The sequence below is a fragment of the Aphis gossypii genome, unplaced genomic scaffold, assembly GCF_020184175.1.
Source record: "Aphis gossypii isolate Hap1 unplaced genomic scaffold, ASM2018417v2 Contig00333, whole genome shotgun sequence".
NCBI classification, from domain to species: Eukaryota; Metazoa; Arthropoda; class Insecta; order Hemiptera; family Aphididae; genus Aphis; species Aphis gossypii.
Window position 1 is genome coordinate 1 of NW_026083070.1, and position 17537 is coordinate 17537.

General features: G+C 30.1%; 2 protein-coding genes across 2 annotated transcripts; one reads left to right on the plus strand and one right to left on the minus strand.

The window, feature by feature from the left end:
• Positions 1–7216: 7216 nt before the first annotated feature.
• Positions 7217–8734, minus strand: LOC114128251 (putative nuclease HARBI1). The gene is made up of 5 exons (XM_050208916.1): positions 8545–8734; positions 8347–8485; positions 7951–8270; positions 7684–7858; positions 7217–7528 (listed from the first exon to the last, which is right to left on the minus strand). The coding sequence occupies exons 1-5, from the start codon at positions 8697–8699 to the stop codon at positions 7235–7237; spliced, it is 1083 nt and encodes a 360-aa protein (XP_050064873.1). The 5' UTR covers positions 8700–8734; the 3' UTR covers positions 7217–7234.
• A 3296-nt stretch (positions 8735–12030) lies between these two features.
• Positions 12031–13223, plus strand: LOC126553805 (uncharacterized). Its single transcript, XM_050208918.1, has one exon. The coding sequence runs from the start codon at positions 12081–12083 to the stop codon at positions 13212–13214; it is 1134 nt and encodes a 377-aa protein (XP_050064875.1). The 5' UTR covers positions 12031–12080; the 3' UTR covers positions 13215–13223.
• The last annotated feature ends 4314 nt before the right edge of the window (positions 13224–17537 follow it).

Here is a 17537-nt window from a genome sequence, read left to right on the forward strand (position 1 = left end):
ATTGGAACTTGCGTTAAAAATGTAGATGGGCTTAATATCGGGTTCCGAATACTTTTTTCATAGTACGATTCTTGAAACGATTTATACATATCATATAATAAGGTGAAATTATTTTTCGTAAAATCTAAATTCAAATTATCATAAGGATATGCTATTGAGTTTAAAAATACTTTTACATTAGTTATATTACAATGATCGAATACACCACAATCTTTTTCTAACGAATTTTTACGTCCTTTTTGTAATCCAATTATATTAAATCGTGGTTTTTCTAATTTTTATGCTGTCTTCAAGTTCGACACAATTTTTTTTTGTGGTTCCGAGTTCAGGATATTCAAAAGTTTCAAAAGATCTGAACGGGATAAACAAACTTTTTTCTTTTTCAATAAGTTTTAATAATTTTAACCTTTATTCATCATCAACAGTAATATGTGGAACCTTCCAAACTATTTTATTCAAAACAACTTTTCCAGAATTTGTACTTGCATTGGTTATTACCTTTAGAGCGTTTAAATCGTTGACATCGAGTTAATATTAGTTCTAATCTAGAATTAACTAATATCTTTTTAAAGTCTTCAAATAGACCTAACCAATATTTCAACGGAATGCATGCACTAAATTTTCCATTATTATTTGCTGGGTTTGAACTATTTTTAAAAATCCAACCAGCATTTTCATAACAATTATAATTATCAGGTGTACCTGATAGATAACCTTTTAACGAACTAGAAATACCAAGTACACGTGTACTATCTACTTCTATTCTATATGAACCTTGAGCTATATTGCACAATACTTTTATTGAATTAACACTGTTTAAATTTACCACTTTCTTTGAACGATGACCATCAATGTATTGCATGTCTGGTTCATAATTTTTTTTTTCAAATCCCAATAAATGTCCTATACTGTTTGCTACGTTAAAACGTATTGTTGCATTACTGAATATGGTTGTCCTAAAATCTACTGGATCAATTCCGATATCAAAAGTTATTTTCTCTGTTAGTTTTATTAAAATGTATTCGTTAACATTATAAAAGTCATCTATTTGCGTCAAAATTTGATTTTTAATATCCTTAATACTGCAACGATCTCTGATAGTTAAATGTAATATATAAATTACCATAGCCAACAATACTCTAAACATTGGGAGCATAGAGGACATCCTTATAGTTATGTTAGGGTGAGCAGTCAAGCAAGCAATAATAAAACCGAATCTAAAAACAAAAGGTAATAACCAATCGAAAGTATCATAGCCCGTATGCTTTCTACCCGCAGGAAGGTAATAACAAATAATCTGGTGACATATTATGGATACGTAATTACCACACGGTAGAGTATATTAGTTGCGGAAGCACTCACCCGATAGAATATTATAGTCATATAATTGACGCGCGCTATCGCCCGGATGACGCAAAGCGTGGGCAGAAGCGGATGCAGGTGCAGAAGACCAACAGGAGTCTGAGGGTACCGTGGGAGTCCCTAGACGATAAAAAAGGGGGTCCAGATTAGGCACAATTCAGACGTGATCCACCAGAGTTAGAGCGAGCACCTTCACGTCACCCAGATCAATAGTTTTGTCATTTGGACATAGAATATTTTTCACAACTTCAATTAATTGGACTTAGAATAATTTTTAAATAAAAACACTTAGAATAATTTCGAGAGTTTTCATTATTTCAAAAACAACCTTTCCGATTCGACATCAATTCAACTGATTGTACGTGGCACGTTACAATACCGTAACACCCCTTTTTCAGTGTGATATAACAGGTTGGAAATTTATTATTATTTAGTAAACGATCGGGGTTTTCTAAATGTATTTCAAACTGGTTATTAGTTTCATTTATGTTTGGAAATGTATTATATGTTTGTAAATTTAACAAAGCAATTTCCGAGTCATCGTACTCATCAATTGCTGGAAAATAATGTACAGATAATGTAGTCGTATTACCAGTTAAACTTAATGTAATTGATTAATACATTGTAATAATTCAAGACATAAATGTCCATAATTAAATGAATTAAAATCTTGATAATTTGAATAGTTATATAAAATCGTGTTTCCTTTGAAATACTTTTGTAATTCAATTGGTGGAGGTAAATCACCGAAGCTATCAAAATATACAACCTTATCTTTAATTTTGTAAAACGCTACCCAATGACTTCCATCACCTGAAGATACGTCTAAGTTTAATATACCACATTCAATTGGTCGTGGACTTTTAGGTAAGTCATCTCGTGAAAAGACTCCTCGGAAATGATTGATATTAAACTTTACAATGTATTTTATAATGTCTCTAGATGTGAGTGGTCTGTCAGGTAACGTTTTTATCAGTTTTTTTCCTTGATCCATTATTGATTAAATTCAATCCGCTACCTTTCTTTTTTTCGAATTTTGAATTGCATTATAAACACTAGCACTCCCAGACATTAAACTACCGAGAGCTGATAACCCCGCGAAAATAGGAATTAGAGGAATCGCACCTCCTGTCTGACCTGGTGTTAAAAACAATCTTTTACCATTAGGATTTTTCTTAACCTTTCCTTTTTTTGCAGCTAGTGTTCTCTTTTTTATTTTTTTATTACTTTTATGTTTACCTTTATAACTCATACCTATTTTCTGTTTAACCTTCATCATACTTTATTTCAGTATTTATAAAGAAGTTTATAAAACCTTCACCAGTCTTATCTGATTTCTACTTACAGGTTGAGCACACTATCTTTCACTGGTTATAAATTTAAAAAATCCAGAGTATTTATAAGAAAAAAAATGGATTTGATTGAACAGAAAGATAAATTAGATATTTCAAACGTTGATACTCAAATAATAAAAAAAAACGTCAAGACATGGACCGTTATTACCTGATACTATACGTGCTATTATAGTCGGTCCTAGTGGTTCAGGTAAAACAAATATAATGTATAATCTAATCACTCATGAAAACGGAATAAGATTTGAAAATATTTATTTATACTCAAAAACTTCTAATCAAGAAAAATATGTTTTATTTAAAAAAATAATAGATGATATAAAAGGTGCTAACATTTTTATATTTTCAGACGCTGATAAAGTTATAAAACCGAATTTAACTAAAAAGAATTTTGTAATAATTTTCGATGATGTTTTATGTGGTCCGCAGTCGATAATAAGAGAATATTTCGGAATGTGTAGACATTCAGGTGCTAGCTCTGTATTCTATTTAGCACAAACATATTCTAAAATTCCGAAGCAACTGGTAAGAGATAATTCAAATTTATTAATAATTCTAAAACAGGATGATACAAATTTAAAACATATATTCAATAATCATTCATCAGCGGATATGGATTTCTCAGAATTACGGAAAACTTCTCATTTCTGCTGGAATCATAGTGATTACGGATTTATGGTTATTGATAAAACACGTGAAATGAATGAAGGTAGATATAGATGTGGTTTTCATACTTTTATTAAAAAAATAAGTATATAAATATAGTTGTAATATAGACAAAATCTACATAGTATTATCTTTAGTTGAAGGAAACAGATATATTAAGTTCATTATTTTCAATGAATAAAGATAAAGTTTTGTTAAAAAATTTGATATTATCAAAAAAAAATATCAAACGTAAAATAATGAACATGAAGCGTGGTGTTATAGATTCTGATAACTATTTTCGCGAAACATTTATACCTTTACTCAAACCATTGACTTCAATTCCAGAAAAAAACACTTCATTTATTTCTGACACTACTAAAAAAAAAAATACCTTGATCACTAGTGATGGAGATAGCGAAAACGGATCAAATTCATCGTTCGATAATTTTTTAATTTCTAATCCTAAACTACAACGGTATGATCAATCGTATGGCATGCATTATGATTCGGTTAATGATCAACTTAAAATATCAGATATTCCTGTCACTTTTGATTATGGTAACTTACGCTTGCTTGATAATTACTACCCTTGGACTAAAGGACTTTGGTCTTTATTATATGAGAAAGTACCAAAAAATATGACGATAAAAGATATGGAATCATATTATAATATTCTAAAAACAAGTAAAGTTTATTTAAAGGCAGACGGGAAACCTAAAACCTCAAGATATTTCAAATGGATGAACGTTGTAAAACCTCTATATGATCGAATGAAAATTGATGAAAAACAATTAAATGAGGAAGTATTGAAAATAAATAACACAAAAGTTAAAACTCCTTCTCAATTAAAATTAAAAGAATTTGATAACTTTTTATCTAGCCCAGGCGCAAAACGAAGAAACATTATTGATGATACAGCCATATCAAATGAACCATTTCACCTTCTTCTTCAGTGATTAGTTCTAAATTTGAAGAACCTCCAACTGTTCAGCTATTTAAATTTAGTTTATCACCGTCAGTTAAGAAAAGGATCTGGTTTATATAAAGATGTAATACCTCATACACAATTAGTGTATTATGATGATCCAAATGAATTAGTTGTTAGATTAAATCTTTTAACATCGTCCCAAAATGCTGATAATACTGGTGTAAATAATGAAATCATATCTATTATAGAAGAATTACGTGAGAGGAATATTATAGTTTAATGTCTACATTAGAGGGTTTAGGTAATGAGCTACATCGACCTGCAAGAAAAGTATTTCCAAGACGTAGTATAATAACACGATTTAAAGATGACCTTTGGCAAGCTGATTTAATGGATATGCAATCTCATTCTAAACAAAATCTTGGTTTTAAGTATATTTTAGTTGTTATAGATACATACACGAAATATGTATGGGTAGAATCATTGAAAAATAAAACAGGAAAAGAATGTACAAAAGGTATGTTTAATATATTAATACCCGGTTGCACCAAACTAATCGTTATCTATCGGTAAATTATTTTTCCTCGTGTTAAATTTTAATCTAATGATAAATAAACGTTTGTTAAATTAACACTTGTTAAATTTAAGAGTGTTGCACAATCATTGTTTTGTATTTCGGTTATTACCAAAATACTGGTTAACAAATAAATGGTACCTGCAATACAAGTTGATAATTGATATTATCATCATAATCATATCATCGAATCTTATCAATGATAAACTGATTTATACTTGTGTATAATTTAAAAATGTCTGTTATAAGCTCGAATTAAAGTTTATTTCGTGCCTTCGTGGCTTTAAGTTTTACTTTATTGTGTATAATTTCTGAACATGTACAAGAAAAATAGAGGGAAGAATTTTACAGAAGACGAGAGAAAACTTTTGTTAGATTTAGTTGTGCCATATAAAGAAATTGTTGAAAATGTTAAGGTAAAGTTATATCTCATATTATATATTTATATTATTATTATTGTTATTAGTTTCATTGTATTTATAAAAGGGTTCTAAATTTTAGACTGATAATATTTGGAAATTCAAAAAGGACGAAGTATGGGACATTATATTAAAACAATACAATAGTAATACACGGCAACTTTCTGGGATACGAAACGTATCTCAGTTAAAGACTTGCTATGCTACAACAAAGAGAGACACCAAAAAAGAAAAATCAAATAAAAACGTATGAACATTATTGTATTTTAAATAATATTTTTAATATTTAATATGAGTGTTATTAAGACTTGAATTTTTATTTAGGTTGAAATTTACAAGGAACATTATAATAAAACTTTACTATCTTCTGTAGATGAAATTGATGCCAATATATTAATTGATTTAATTATGCCACATAAATATACTATTGAACAAGTAAATATTTTATTTAACTTAGAAATAAATATTGTTATTCTTAAATTCTGTAAGAAAATGTTGTGATTTATCATAAATTATGTAAGAAATAGTATAATGGTATAATAAAGCCCCCCCCCTGTTTGTGCCTATGGTACAAATAGATTATAATTTTAGGAAAGTATTTAAAACATTGTACTTAAATACTTTTTCTTAAGGAGCACTCTTTTCTAAAAACCACAGTTAATCATTTGTTTTTTTAATTTCTATGAATAGAATGAGTGTCCACAAAAAATTGATGGCATTTGGGAATCTATTCAAGAGTCATACAACTGTCAAACTACTACTGGATATAAATCTAAATCAGACCTACAATATATGTATAAAGCATACATTAAAGAAGCAAAAACAACGAAACGTAAACACAAGGTATCTTCTTCAAACCACATTAATTATTTAATTTATTTTAAATAATAAAAATAATTTTAAAACTAGGAAGAAGTATATAAAACTGGTGGTGGGCAGTCATCTCTTCCATTGACATCAATTAAGGAAAAGGTCATGAGTATACTTGGTGATAAAATGGATCCATTAGAAAATAATTATGATTGTGATACTGAATACAGAGGTAATTTAAAAATTGCATTTAATTTTATTTATTGGGCACAAATACAATTTCTATCTAATGTTTGAAATAAGCTATAACTGTTGAAGAAAATAGTCCTATTGAAGAAAATAGTCTTGTTGAAGAAAGTAGTCCTGTTGAAGATCATAGCTATAAAATTCTGACCGTTGAACCTGTGTATGATGGTATGATCTGTTCAATTTTTTTTAATACATTAAAATACAATAAATTAAATTATTTTTTTTAGACACTGGTGTTTACAAAGACATAACATTAGTGGAAGATCAAATTAAAAATATAATGGATGAAAACAATACAGGTATTAATTGGATATTTTTAATTTTAATCCTAATCATTGTTACACATATTGTCAAAATAATTAAAATATTTTTTTGTTTGGTTAAAGAGTTTGATCCGTTTTTATTTCAATCAACATCTAAAAAAGAAAATAGGAAACAACCAGCGAAAGATATATCAGTTCTATCCTCTTCAAAAAAAGTTTATGAAGGATTAAACAAGATTGTTCAGCAACGTTCAACAATATCAAGTACTAAGTTGGATATGGAAAAAGAACTCTATCAACTTAAAATAAAAAAAGCTAAAATTTCTTTAGAAACGACAGAAATTGAAAAAGAAGTTATGCAAAAAAAATTAATAACACAAAATTTAGAAGTTCAACACAATGAAATAAAAAATCAAATTTTGTTATTAGAACTTAATAATAAAAGAAGCAACTAATTTTTTTTTAATTTGACAAACATTATTTTTATCATCAATAGTTTTACTACTTTATTGTTATTTTATTTTATAAAATGTTATGTTTATTGTTTATGTTATAAAGGTAAAATGTTATGTTTATTGTTTTAAAGAAAAAGAGTATTCTATTTTTTGTTACTTTATATTTTTTTTTTTTTAAATATGAAATACAGTGTTTATTAAATTTGTTCTCACTGCATTCCCAACTTCATTTTGCCTTGCTATTGGTAAGGTTGTAATTTCTTGAAACAATTCTTGATCATCAACTATATCTTCTGGTGGCATCACATCATTTTCCTGGATTAATAAATTATGGAGAACAGCTGTTGCAACAATTGTAGCCATGGTAGTGTCTTCCTTTGTACGTAATCCAATAGCTAATACTGGAAACCTTCTTTTCCAAATTCCAAATAGTCTCTCAATCACATTTCTAGTTCCTATTTGTGCTTTCTGAAATCATAATTTTACATTTGAATTATATAATATAATATAATATTAATAAATATATATAATATAATATAATATTATAATATTAATAAATATTAATAATAATAATATAATATAAAATAAAACTATTTGAATAGTTTATTAAAATTATAAGCTACCTGATATCTTCTCTCAGATTCTGATCGTGGATTTAGTAAAGGTGTCAATAAATAGCTTCGACATGGGTATCCTCCATCCCCAAGCAAAACACACTTGCCAAACTCATTATTTTCAAATTGTGCTCGAAGCATGCTATTATCAAAAATTGTTGAATCATGGACAGAACCAGGCCATCTAATACAAATTTAATGACATAGTTTTGTAAAAAAATTCATAAATTTATGTTCACACATAATTTTTACATGCTGTTTTATATAACTACTTACCTAGCAACTAAATTAGTAATTACAAGATTACTAGTACATACTGCTTGTACATTGATGCTGAAATATCCTTTTCTGTTTCGAAATTGTTCCCCTATATCACTATTGGGTGATTGTATTCGAACGTGTGAGCAATCAATAGCACCTATTACTGTTGGAAAACCTCTCATTCTATAAAATCCCAACTGTATAGCTTGTTGTTCATTTTGAGAGGTTGGCATTTTAATAAAGTGATGCCGAAGTTTAGCAATTGCTACAGAAACACGTTTAATAATCCGGCAAACAGTAGATTTGTGAATATGGATTAAATCTCCCATCACTTCCTAATTTCGTTTATAGGAATTTAATATGTTATATATTTAATTATTAGGTTATTTCATAATCATTTATAAAGCATACCTGAAATGCTCCAGTTGCATAATATCGAAGAGCCACTAACAATTGATTTACTGGTGAAATTGCATTATTGCGACACGTTTGATGCATAATTTCATCTTCGATCATGTGCAACAATATCAAAAACGTTTGTTTGGATAATCTGAATACAATTTTAATAAATATATTATAATTATATACATATATAATGTAAGTACTCACCTAAACCGACATTTAAACTCATGATCGTCAAAATTGTTTAAAGGATTATACCTCTCACGAACCACTCTAGGTTTTGGAAGTCTCATAATTATTTCTAAAACTATTTCTTCATCAGATGAATCATCTGATGAAGATAATTCTACTGAACTACTCATAAAAAATTAAAGTTAGAAATTAGTATTTAAGTTAAAAACTAATTAAGAATCTATTAAAACACAACACATTACACAATATAATATTACAATGAAATAAAAATATAGAATCATATATTTATCAATATTAAATAATGACCACAAAATATTGATAGCGAAATTTAACCATACATAAAATTTTACACGGCGATAAATCACCCTCTAATTTAACTGGTGATAAAGTAAATTTTTAACTACAGATAACATTTAAAACATGGTTTATGCAACAGATTTTATTTTAACTTTAGTTAAATGAGTTTATCTCTGTGTAAATATTTGGTGCAACCCGGCATAAAACAAGCTAATCCAAAATTATTACAAACAGATAATGGTACAGAATTTTATAATAATCAATTTCAACAGTTAATGAAAAAAAAATAAAATTAGACATTATAGTACGTATAGCAGGTACATGTAATTGGTTTAACAAAATATCAAAAATTATTTATAATTATAATCATACAAAACATAGATCAATTAAATGTACACCATATGAAGCTAGAATAAATACAAGTAAAATCAAATCAAATATACAAACAAATAAAACATTATATAAACCAAAATTTAAAATTAATGATAAAGTAAGAATATCAAAATATAAGCATATATTTTGTAAAGGATATACACCGAATTGGACAACAGAAATTTTCACAGTTTCAAAAGTTTTACATACAGAACCAATAACTTATCAGCTATAGGATGGATCAAACAATATAATTCTAAGTGGTTTTTATGAGCAAGAAATTAAATTGACCGATTTTCCGAACACATTTCTAATTGAACGTATTATAAAAAAAGTTAAAGATAAAATGCTTGTTAAATGGATGGGTTTTGATTCCAGTCATAATTCATGGATATTATCGAAAGATATTTTTAAATAATTTTTTTTTTTATATATATTTTACCTTTTTATAAAAATAAAAAAAAAAAAGTATTAAATTAAATTATTTTAGTTATTCATATAATGTTTTCCTTTCACTTTGAACGACACCCACTGATGATAATTGTTTAAATTTAGAAATAATTATTATCACTAGATAGCGTGGAAAAAACACCTACTGATGATAATAATTTAAATTTAGAAATACTAAATATCGATTTTCTTAAACATAGTGAATATTAGAATAATTATTTTTTTAATTTATAATGTTCGTATGCTAGTGAATTAATCCCATCGTTTGTTATAAAACGTTTATCATCGTTACCACTTAGTACAAGCTTATTCATTGTTTTAGAATGAACAACATGTTTATTCGATTGAATAAAATTCATGTTTCTACAAGTTTGTTTATTATCAAGAGAGATTTGGTTTATGTACGCATTTAATACTTCTATATAATTTTTAAAATACATATGTTGATTAATTACATATTTTTTTACACCTTTAGCTTTTTTAACCTCATCGTTGTTTTCAGTCTTGTAAGCATATAATTTCGGTCTTAATGAAACAAATTCTTTTAAAATTTTTCCTCCCATTTCATCTTTAAAATAACCAGGTTGGTTTTTATGATTTTCGCTAAAACAATAATGATCTTTTGGATAGTTTGATGTATCAAAATACGGAAATAAATCATATCTATGTTACGGAATAAACTGTATAAAAAGGTCTTTTTCAAGACCAACAACATCAATTGGGTAAGACAAGTAAGACTGACAGATAAAAACCACACCGGGTAAATACAAATAGCAGAACAACGGTGTGATTTTTATCTGTCAGAACGAATCACGCGGACCAATCAATAACGGACTAGATGGCCGAAGACGGTATAAATACCGGACACTTTCGACCATCTAGTCAGTCTTTTCCAAACCTTCAAACTGTCAACATCAACCAAAGAATCCAGACAGAAGAAGACCCGGACCACCATAGAAATACCGTTCAACGACCTCAATCATCGTTCAGCAGCCGACTACGGACGAAATTGCCGCTCCACGGCAATAACGTGATTCACCGGCTGACCAACAACGACGAAACGCGGATCTACGGCTTCAAGTATCGTTTAACAGCGGACTACGGACGAAACTGCCGCTCCACGGCAGTAACTTGCAGTGTCGGCTGACCGACAACGACGAAACGCCGCTCTACGGCTGCCAGCATCGTCCTGAGAATCCCGGCGCTGACTATCCACGTGGCTACCGCTCGACGGTATAAGACCCGTGTCGACGTGCAATCCGGCGCTGACTATCCACGTGGCTACCGCTCAACGGTATAAGACCCGTGTCGACGTGTAATCCGGCGACGACGATCCACAGACGGTGCCGTGTCCAGACGCCCGGCGCTGACTATCCACGTGGCTACCGCTCGACGGTATAAGACCCGTGTCGACGTGCAACCCGGCGCTGACTATCCACTTGGCTACCGCTCAACGGTATAAGACCCGTGTCGACGTGTAATCCGGCGACGACGATCCACAGACGGTGCCGTGTCCAGACGCCCGGCGCTGACTATCCCCGTGGCTACCGTTCAACGGTAAAAGACCTGTGTCGACGTGCAATCCGGCGACGCTTCAATAAAACGGCCCTTTTCAGGGCCAACACACTACCCACCTAGGCGCTTAATTAAGCTGTCCTATCCGATCCAGGCTCGTTGTCGGAATACCGCTTACATAAGTTTGTACCGACATCGGCCGGATCCCACGCCCTATGTATATATATTTTGTAATATAAACTAACCCACTGTACAGTTTGTACCTAACCTAACCATCCGGACGAACCGTATAAACTGGCGCCCAACCCGTGACTCAACACGACCAACCAGAAGAGAGGAGAAACAAATACATACGGCAAAACAATATACTCGTCGAGTTTACTAGTCGGTACGGCAGAAGCATATACCTACTCGTCGAGTTTACTAGTCGGTACGTCAGAAACGTATACCCGATAATAACCAGTACGGTTATTCTTTGCAAACAAATTGCCTAGCTGGCACGGCTGACAAACGGATCTACTAGTCGGTACGGCAGAAGCGTATACTCGTCGAGTTTACTAGTCGGTAAGTCAGAAACGTATACCCGATAATAACCAGTACGGTTATTCTTTGCAAACAAATTGCCTAGCTGGCACGGCTGACAAACGGATCTACTAGTCGGTACGGCAGAAGCATATACTCGTCGAGTTTACTAGTCGGTACGTTAGAAACGTATAACCAATACGATTATTCATTGCAAACACATTGCCTAGCTGGCACGTCTGAAAGATATAATCAACAAACGGATTTACTAGTTGGTACGGTAGAATCATATACCCGGCAATTTTACTAGTCGGTACGGTAGAATCGTATATCTGTCGATCTTATTAGTCGGTTCGGAGTATTATATACTTGTTATTAATTATTAAAACGACAACATGACTAGACGGAACCAGGCGACGCCTGGGGAGGACCCGACGGAAAAAACACGACAGTTAGAGGGAAAGGTAGCAGCATTAGAAAAGACCACACAACAGCTACATAAGAAACTAGAGATGATGGAAAATCAATATGAAGCGTTACGACAACTCATTAATGACACAGATACCAAACTACTAGTGACGACAGCACGGCAAGAAAAAGATATCCAGACATTACAGACCAATGTTACTTCATTACAGAATACAAAAAACGATGGTAATGTTATTAACACTATCACCAGATCAACAGTAGATATTACAGCCCCAACATTTAGTGGAGAGAGCAAGACAGAACACCCAAAACAATTCCTTAAGGATATGTATAATTACCTGGATCACAAACAAATTACTGCCAGAAGAGAAAAAATGATAGTAATAGAAAACAATCTTCGTGGAAAAGCATCAAAATGGTACACAATGATCAAAGATGCAGCTCTAGACGAAGTAACATTCAGTGAATTGTTCCTCAAGCATTTTTTCTCTGAAAATCATCAATGGGAGATTTTCATTAAATGCACAGAAGCGGGAAAAAAACCTATTAAAAAGGATTTTCAGGAACATTTTCATCATTGGATGGCGGAATTAAAACACTTAGACTCACCTAAGATGAATGAAGAACAAGCAATCAACTTAATTACAAAACATTTCCCGATAGCTATCCAAGCATATATACAAACAACAAAAGAAAAGAAGTTTTTACCTATATGGGAAAAATTAGGTGAATTAGAAAATAATAAAAATCACGAAGAGGAACCAATCAAACAAAATAATCAAACACAACAATTTGCAAGTCGATATAATATGCAGCAACAACCACGAAACTTCAACTATCGGCAGGGGCAATATAATGCAGTACAACAGACACGACAGCCGATTGGGAATAATCAAACGCCATACCAACCAAACACGCGGCAATCAGCGGGAGAAAAAACACAACAGAACCAATACGTCCCGAAAGCAGTAAAACAAATGGTAATATACAACGATGATGATAATGAGACATACGAGGAAAACGATATAGAAACTGAAAACAGCGATGAGTCAAAAAACCAAAAATGGGGGACGATGGACCTGGATCAGCCACTGTCATAAACACCCCTGACCAAATACAAACCACAAAAAAATTAGCAATATTAAAAGCATCGGACCTACTACAGGACGACGAATATGACGAAGAAATAAAAAAGACAACATCAAAAGGATGCCCATACGTTAAAATCAAAATCAAGGACACAACATACGAAATGTTAATAGACTCCGGAGCAGAAATAAGTGCAATTTCGGAGCACTATCAACAGGTAATAACAGACGAAAACCCTAAAACACCGACAATCCCGGTAAACGGACTACACATATACAACGCAATAGGGGACAAAATGACAAAGATAAAGACTCAAATATTACTACCAATCCAAATTGGAGAAAATGTATTGCAATCACCATTTATGGTAATAAAAAATCTTAACGAAAACGGAATATTAGGAAATGATTTCCTGGAAAACCACGAAGCATCAATCGATTTCGGGAGAAGAACATTGGTATTGAAAATTAATAATAAAATACACGAAATACAACTAATGGATAAAATACAGGAAAATCCAGTACACCTAAGGGCAATATCAACGAAAACTGTCACAGAAGTTCACAAGGAAAATAGAATAAAAAACTTACCAGGTCATTTACAACAGAGGTTAGACAAACTAATTCATGATTTCCCAGAAGTATTTAGTGAAAAACCAGGCAAAACCTAACCTAACCGACATCGGCCGGATCCCACGCCCTATGTATATATATTTTGTAATATAAACTAACCCACTGTACAGTTAGAGCCCGGTAATTGCCCGGCTAAAACCCAAGCGCCCCCGATTGTGTCGACCCACTTATGCAAGTCTGGTCGGAACAAATCGACGCTTTACTCGGCCCTTGCTTTGTCAAATATAATTATTATTTTATAGAAATAGAAACACGTAATACTCAAAACAAAGAAGTGTATTTATTTACGAAACGGGTCGTCCATCCGGACGAACCGTATCATCTAATATCATCAAAAAAATTAAATGTTCGAATATTATATATCAAAGAATCTGTATCCGAGTACAATAATCGTATTTTATTATTATATTTATTTTTCATTACATTATAATGAAAATCATACATAAATGTTTTCGAGACATCTAAAATTGCAGACCCTACATAAATTGCTTTATCGAATTTGATAGTTTCCTTATGTTGGTGAATAGCCATAAGATTTTCAGAGTATATAGTTCTATCTTTAAAAGTATTTTTCATCATCAATTTATTTGCTTGTTTATCTGATGTAACCAGTTTTAAAGAAACTCTAGTTCGAACATTCTCCATACATTTACCAAAAACGCTATTAATTAATAACTTCCAAAAATCTTTTTCAAATCTGTTTTTAGCTTCTCTCCTCATTCTCGTACATAGTTCGATATATGAGGCCATCCATTTACTCTGTGAAAATTTGATTTATCGATGAATTTTTACTAATTTAAGACCATTAGCAATTGCTTGTTTTAAATTTTTATAGTGTAATATATATTTTTTTTTTTTGATGATAAAGTAGTTAATAATTTTTTAACTTTTGAATTTGGAGGACATTCGTTTAAAGGTAAAAACGGGAAATCATTATGTTTTTCATGTAAATATTCAGGATAATCAATATCAACTTCTAATATATATCCGACTTTTGAATCATCAGGAATTTTAGTAACATCTATGTTCAAGTCATCAACCCATTCGAAATCTTTGAAAGGTAGCTCAGTTAACATCGAATTTCCATATAAATTTACACAATCAAGATATGTAATCCATGAAATTGATTTATTAGGATTATAGTTCAAACCTTTAATGTTTGGTATGTTTGCTTTAGCATATCTTTTAACTGATTGACAGATACCCCCTCTGATTGAGGATTCAAAATATAAAAGCATGTTATAATCAGTCAATTTTTCTAATTTAACCTTAGTATATTTAAGCATACAATCGAAAGCAAATCCTGGAGCAGTCATATAATGAGCAGGATCTAGACTAAGAGTGGATAAACATAAATCTCTAAAATTTTCGAACACATCCGTTAGTATGGTGACATCAGTTTTCAAATAAAGATCACTATACTCACCCAAAGTTTTAATATTAAATCCTTTCCAAATTTTTTTAGCATGAGAATAATCATTATTATTAATTTCTTCATTTTTTAAAGAGTTATAAAATGCAGATTTTGAAGGTAATCGAGTTTCGTTTAATTTACTCCAACTATCAATATACTCATAAGGGAAAACCCCATTTCGTGTGACTAAATCAAATGTTTTATTAGAAAATAATTTTAAAGTTTCTTTAAACCTTGATTTATCTTCAAGTAAATTTTTTGCAAGCTCGCTTAATGAGGAGGCCATAAAACGGAATGTATCAACGAATTTTATACTAAATCTCGGAGCAATCTCTTTACTAAAAAATATATATTTTTCTACAGAATTTGGAATAACATGTATATTCTTATCATCAAAACCAAGTTCTCGAATTATAAAGTGACTATCGTATGATAAGTTATGAAAAAAAAATGGAACAAATGATGGGTTGGTTATTTCAAAATTACATTTAAAACAAATACATTGTCTATATTTATCAGTAATATGACAGTGATCTCTAACTTTATATAATTCATTTTCTTCAAAAGATAATAAACATATTTTACAAACCTTTGCTATTTGAAATTCTTTTTCCTCCTTTTCAGTCAACGTAATCATTTGTACATTAATTTGATAAATATCATTTATATTTTTTGAAATATCAATCATATTTTCCATAAACTTTTTTGCCGCATCAATACCTCTATAAATTATTATGTTTGTTGGAATTTTAAACTGTCGCATTAACTTTTCTGTGATAATATTATAGTCGACTTTTACATAAAATGCATAACTCATAATTTCATGTAAATGTGTGATATAAGTTTTACTAGTTTCAGTGAATTCATTTGTCTGTTTAGGTTTTAAAATACATTAAAAGTCAGCATAAATAACAAATGGTATTCTAGAAGTTTTTTCATAACTTTTAAAAAATATGAATTTATTTTCTTTTCCTTCTTCAAACATTATCGGTCTTCCTAATTTATTCTTACTACACATTTTTTTATGTTCAGTTAATCCTGTTTCACCCCAAAGTTTACTTTTACATGGTTTATTTCCAAAAGTTGTAAAACACCTCTTGCAAATAATTAATTTAGAACAATTTTTAGTTTTCTGACTTCTAATAAATCTTAAAAAATCTTTAATATAACAATAATGCGATGTTTTATGATTATTGACAAAAAATAGATCAAAATGATTTTTTTCTTCTTTATTATTTATAAATAGAGGGAAAATAGTACCTTTATTATTTAAACTATAAACATTAACTGAAACATTATTTAAACGTTCAAATTTTTTAATTTGATTTATTGGTGTTGGGAAATCAATACATTTAAAATCTAACTCACTCTTTTTTTCGAGAAAATCAAAATATTTTTGGTTAAATCGTGATTTATTAGAACGCTTATCATATTTGGTCAGTATACAATATTTAAAACAGTATTTATCTTTATTTTTAACGTTTATAATAGCCTTTTTTTTTCGTATAAATTTAGGTAAATCTGCACCTCCTTTTAATGGATTTACTAAATTGATTCTCAACTGTAACCCATCTATTGAAACAAGTGTCCATCCTGAACCTTTAGCAATAAATTCAGATTCTTCAGCTAATATTTTATCAAACTTTGTGTTTAACAAACTAGCGAAATCGGATGAATTACATGCTAAAACATTCGAAGTTTTAAAAGCCACATCTTGTTTATCATGTGTTATAGGACGTGTGTAAGTAGCGTCAACGTGTAAATTAAATTTGATCGACGTTTTAATACACGATTGTTTTAACTTTAAAATTAACCCATGTGAAATATAGTTAAAAAATAATTTGTAATCTATATAATTTTCACAGTTCTTAATTATGAAAGTTTTTGAACCTTTTCTAAATATTTCTATTTCAATAAGTCCACTTCCAATCGTGTTCATACGCTGTTTTTTTGTTATTATATTTCTGTTTATAATGAGGCTGAAATAATAAAAAACACATAATATTTATATATAAATGTATGTTTTTTTGTTTTACATTTTTAAAAAAAATAATAATAATAACATTCTTAAATAAACTATGAGTACTTAGTTTTTTTAAAAAAAAATCATTTTAGATTCAAACAAAAAGATTCTGTTAATAAATTTAGATCATCCAATAATGTACAATAATCGCTATGCAGATGATAAGCTAAAAGCTAACGTCTGTTTTCGAAATCTAACATAACCATACAAATCATAATATTTATTAACAAGTAATATTTCATTTCTCAAATTTATTATATTCTCT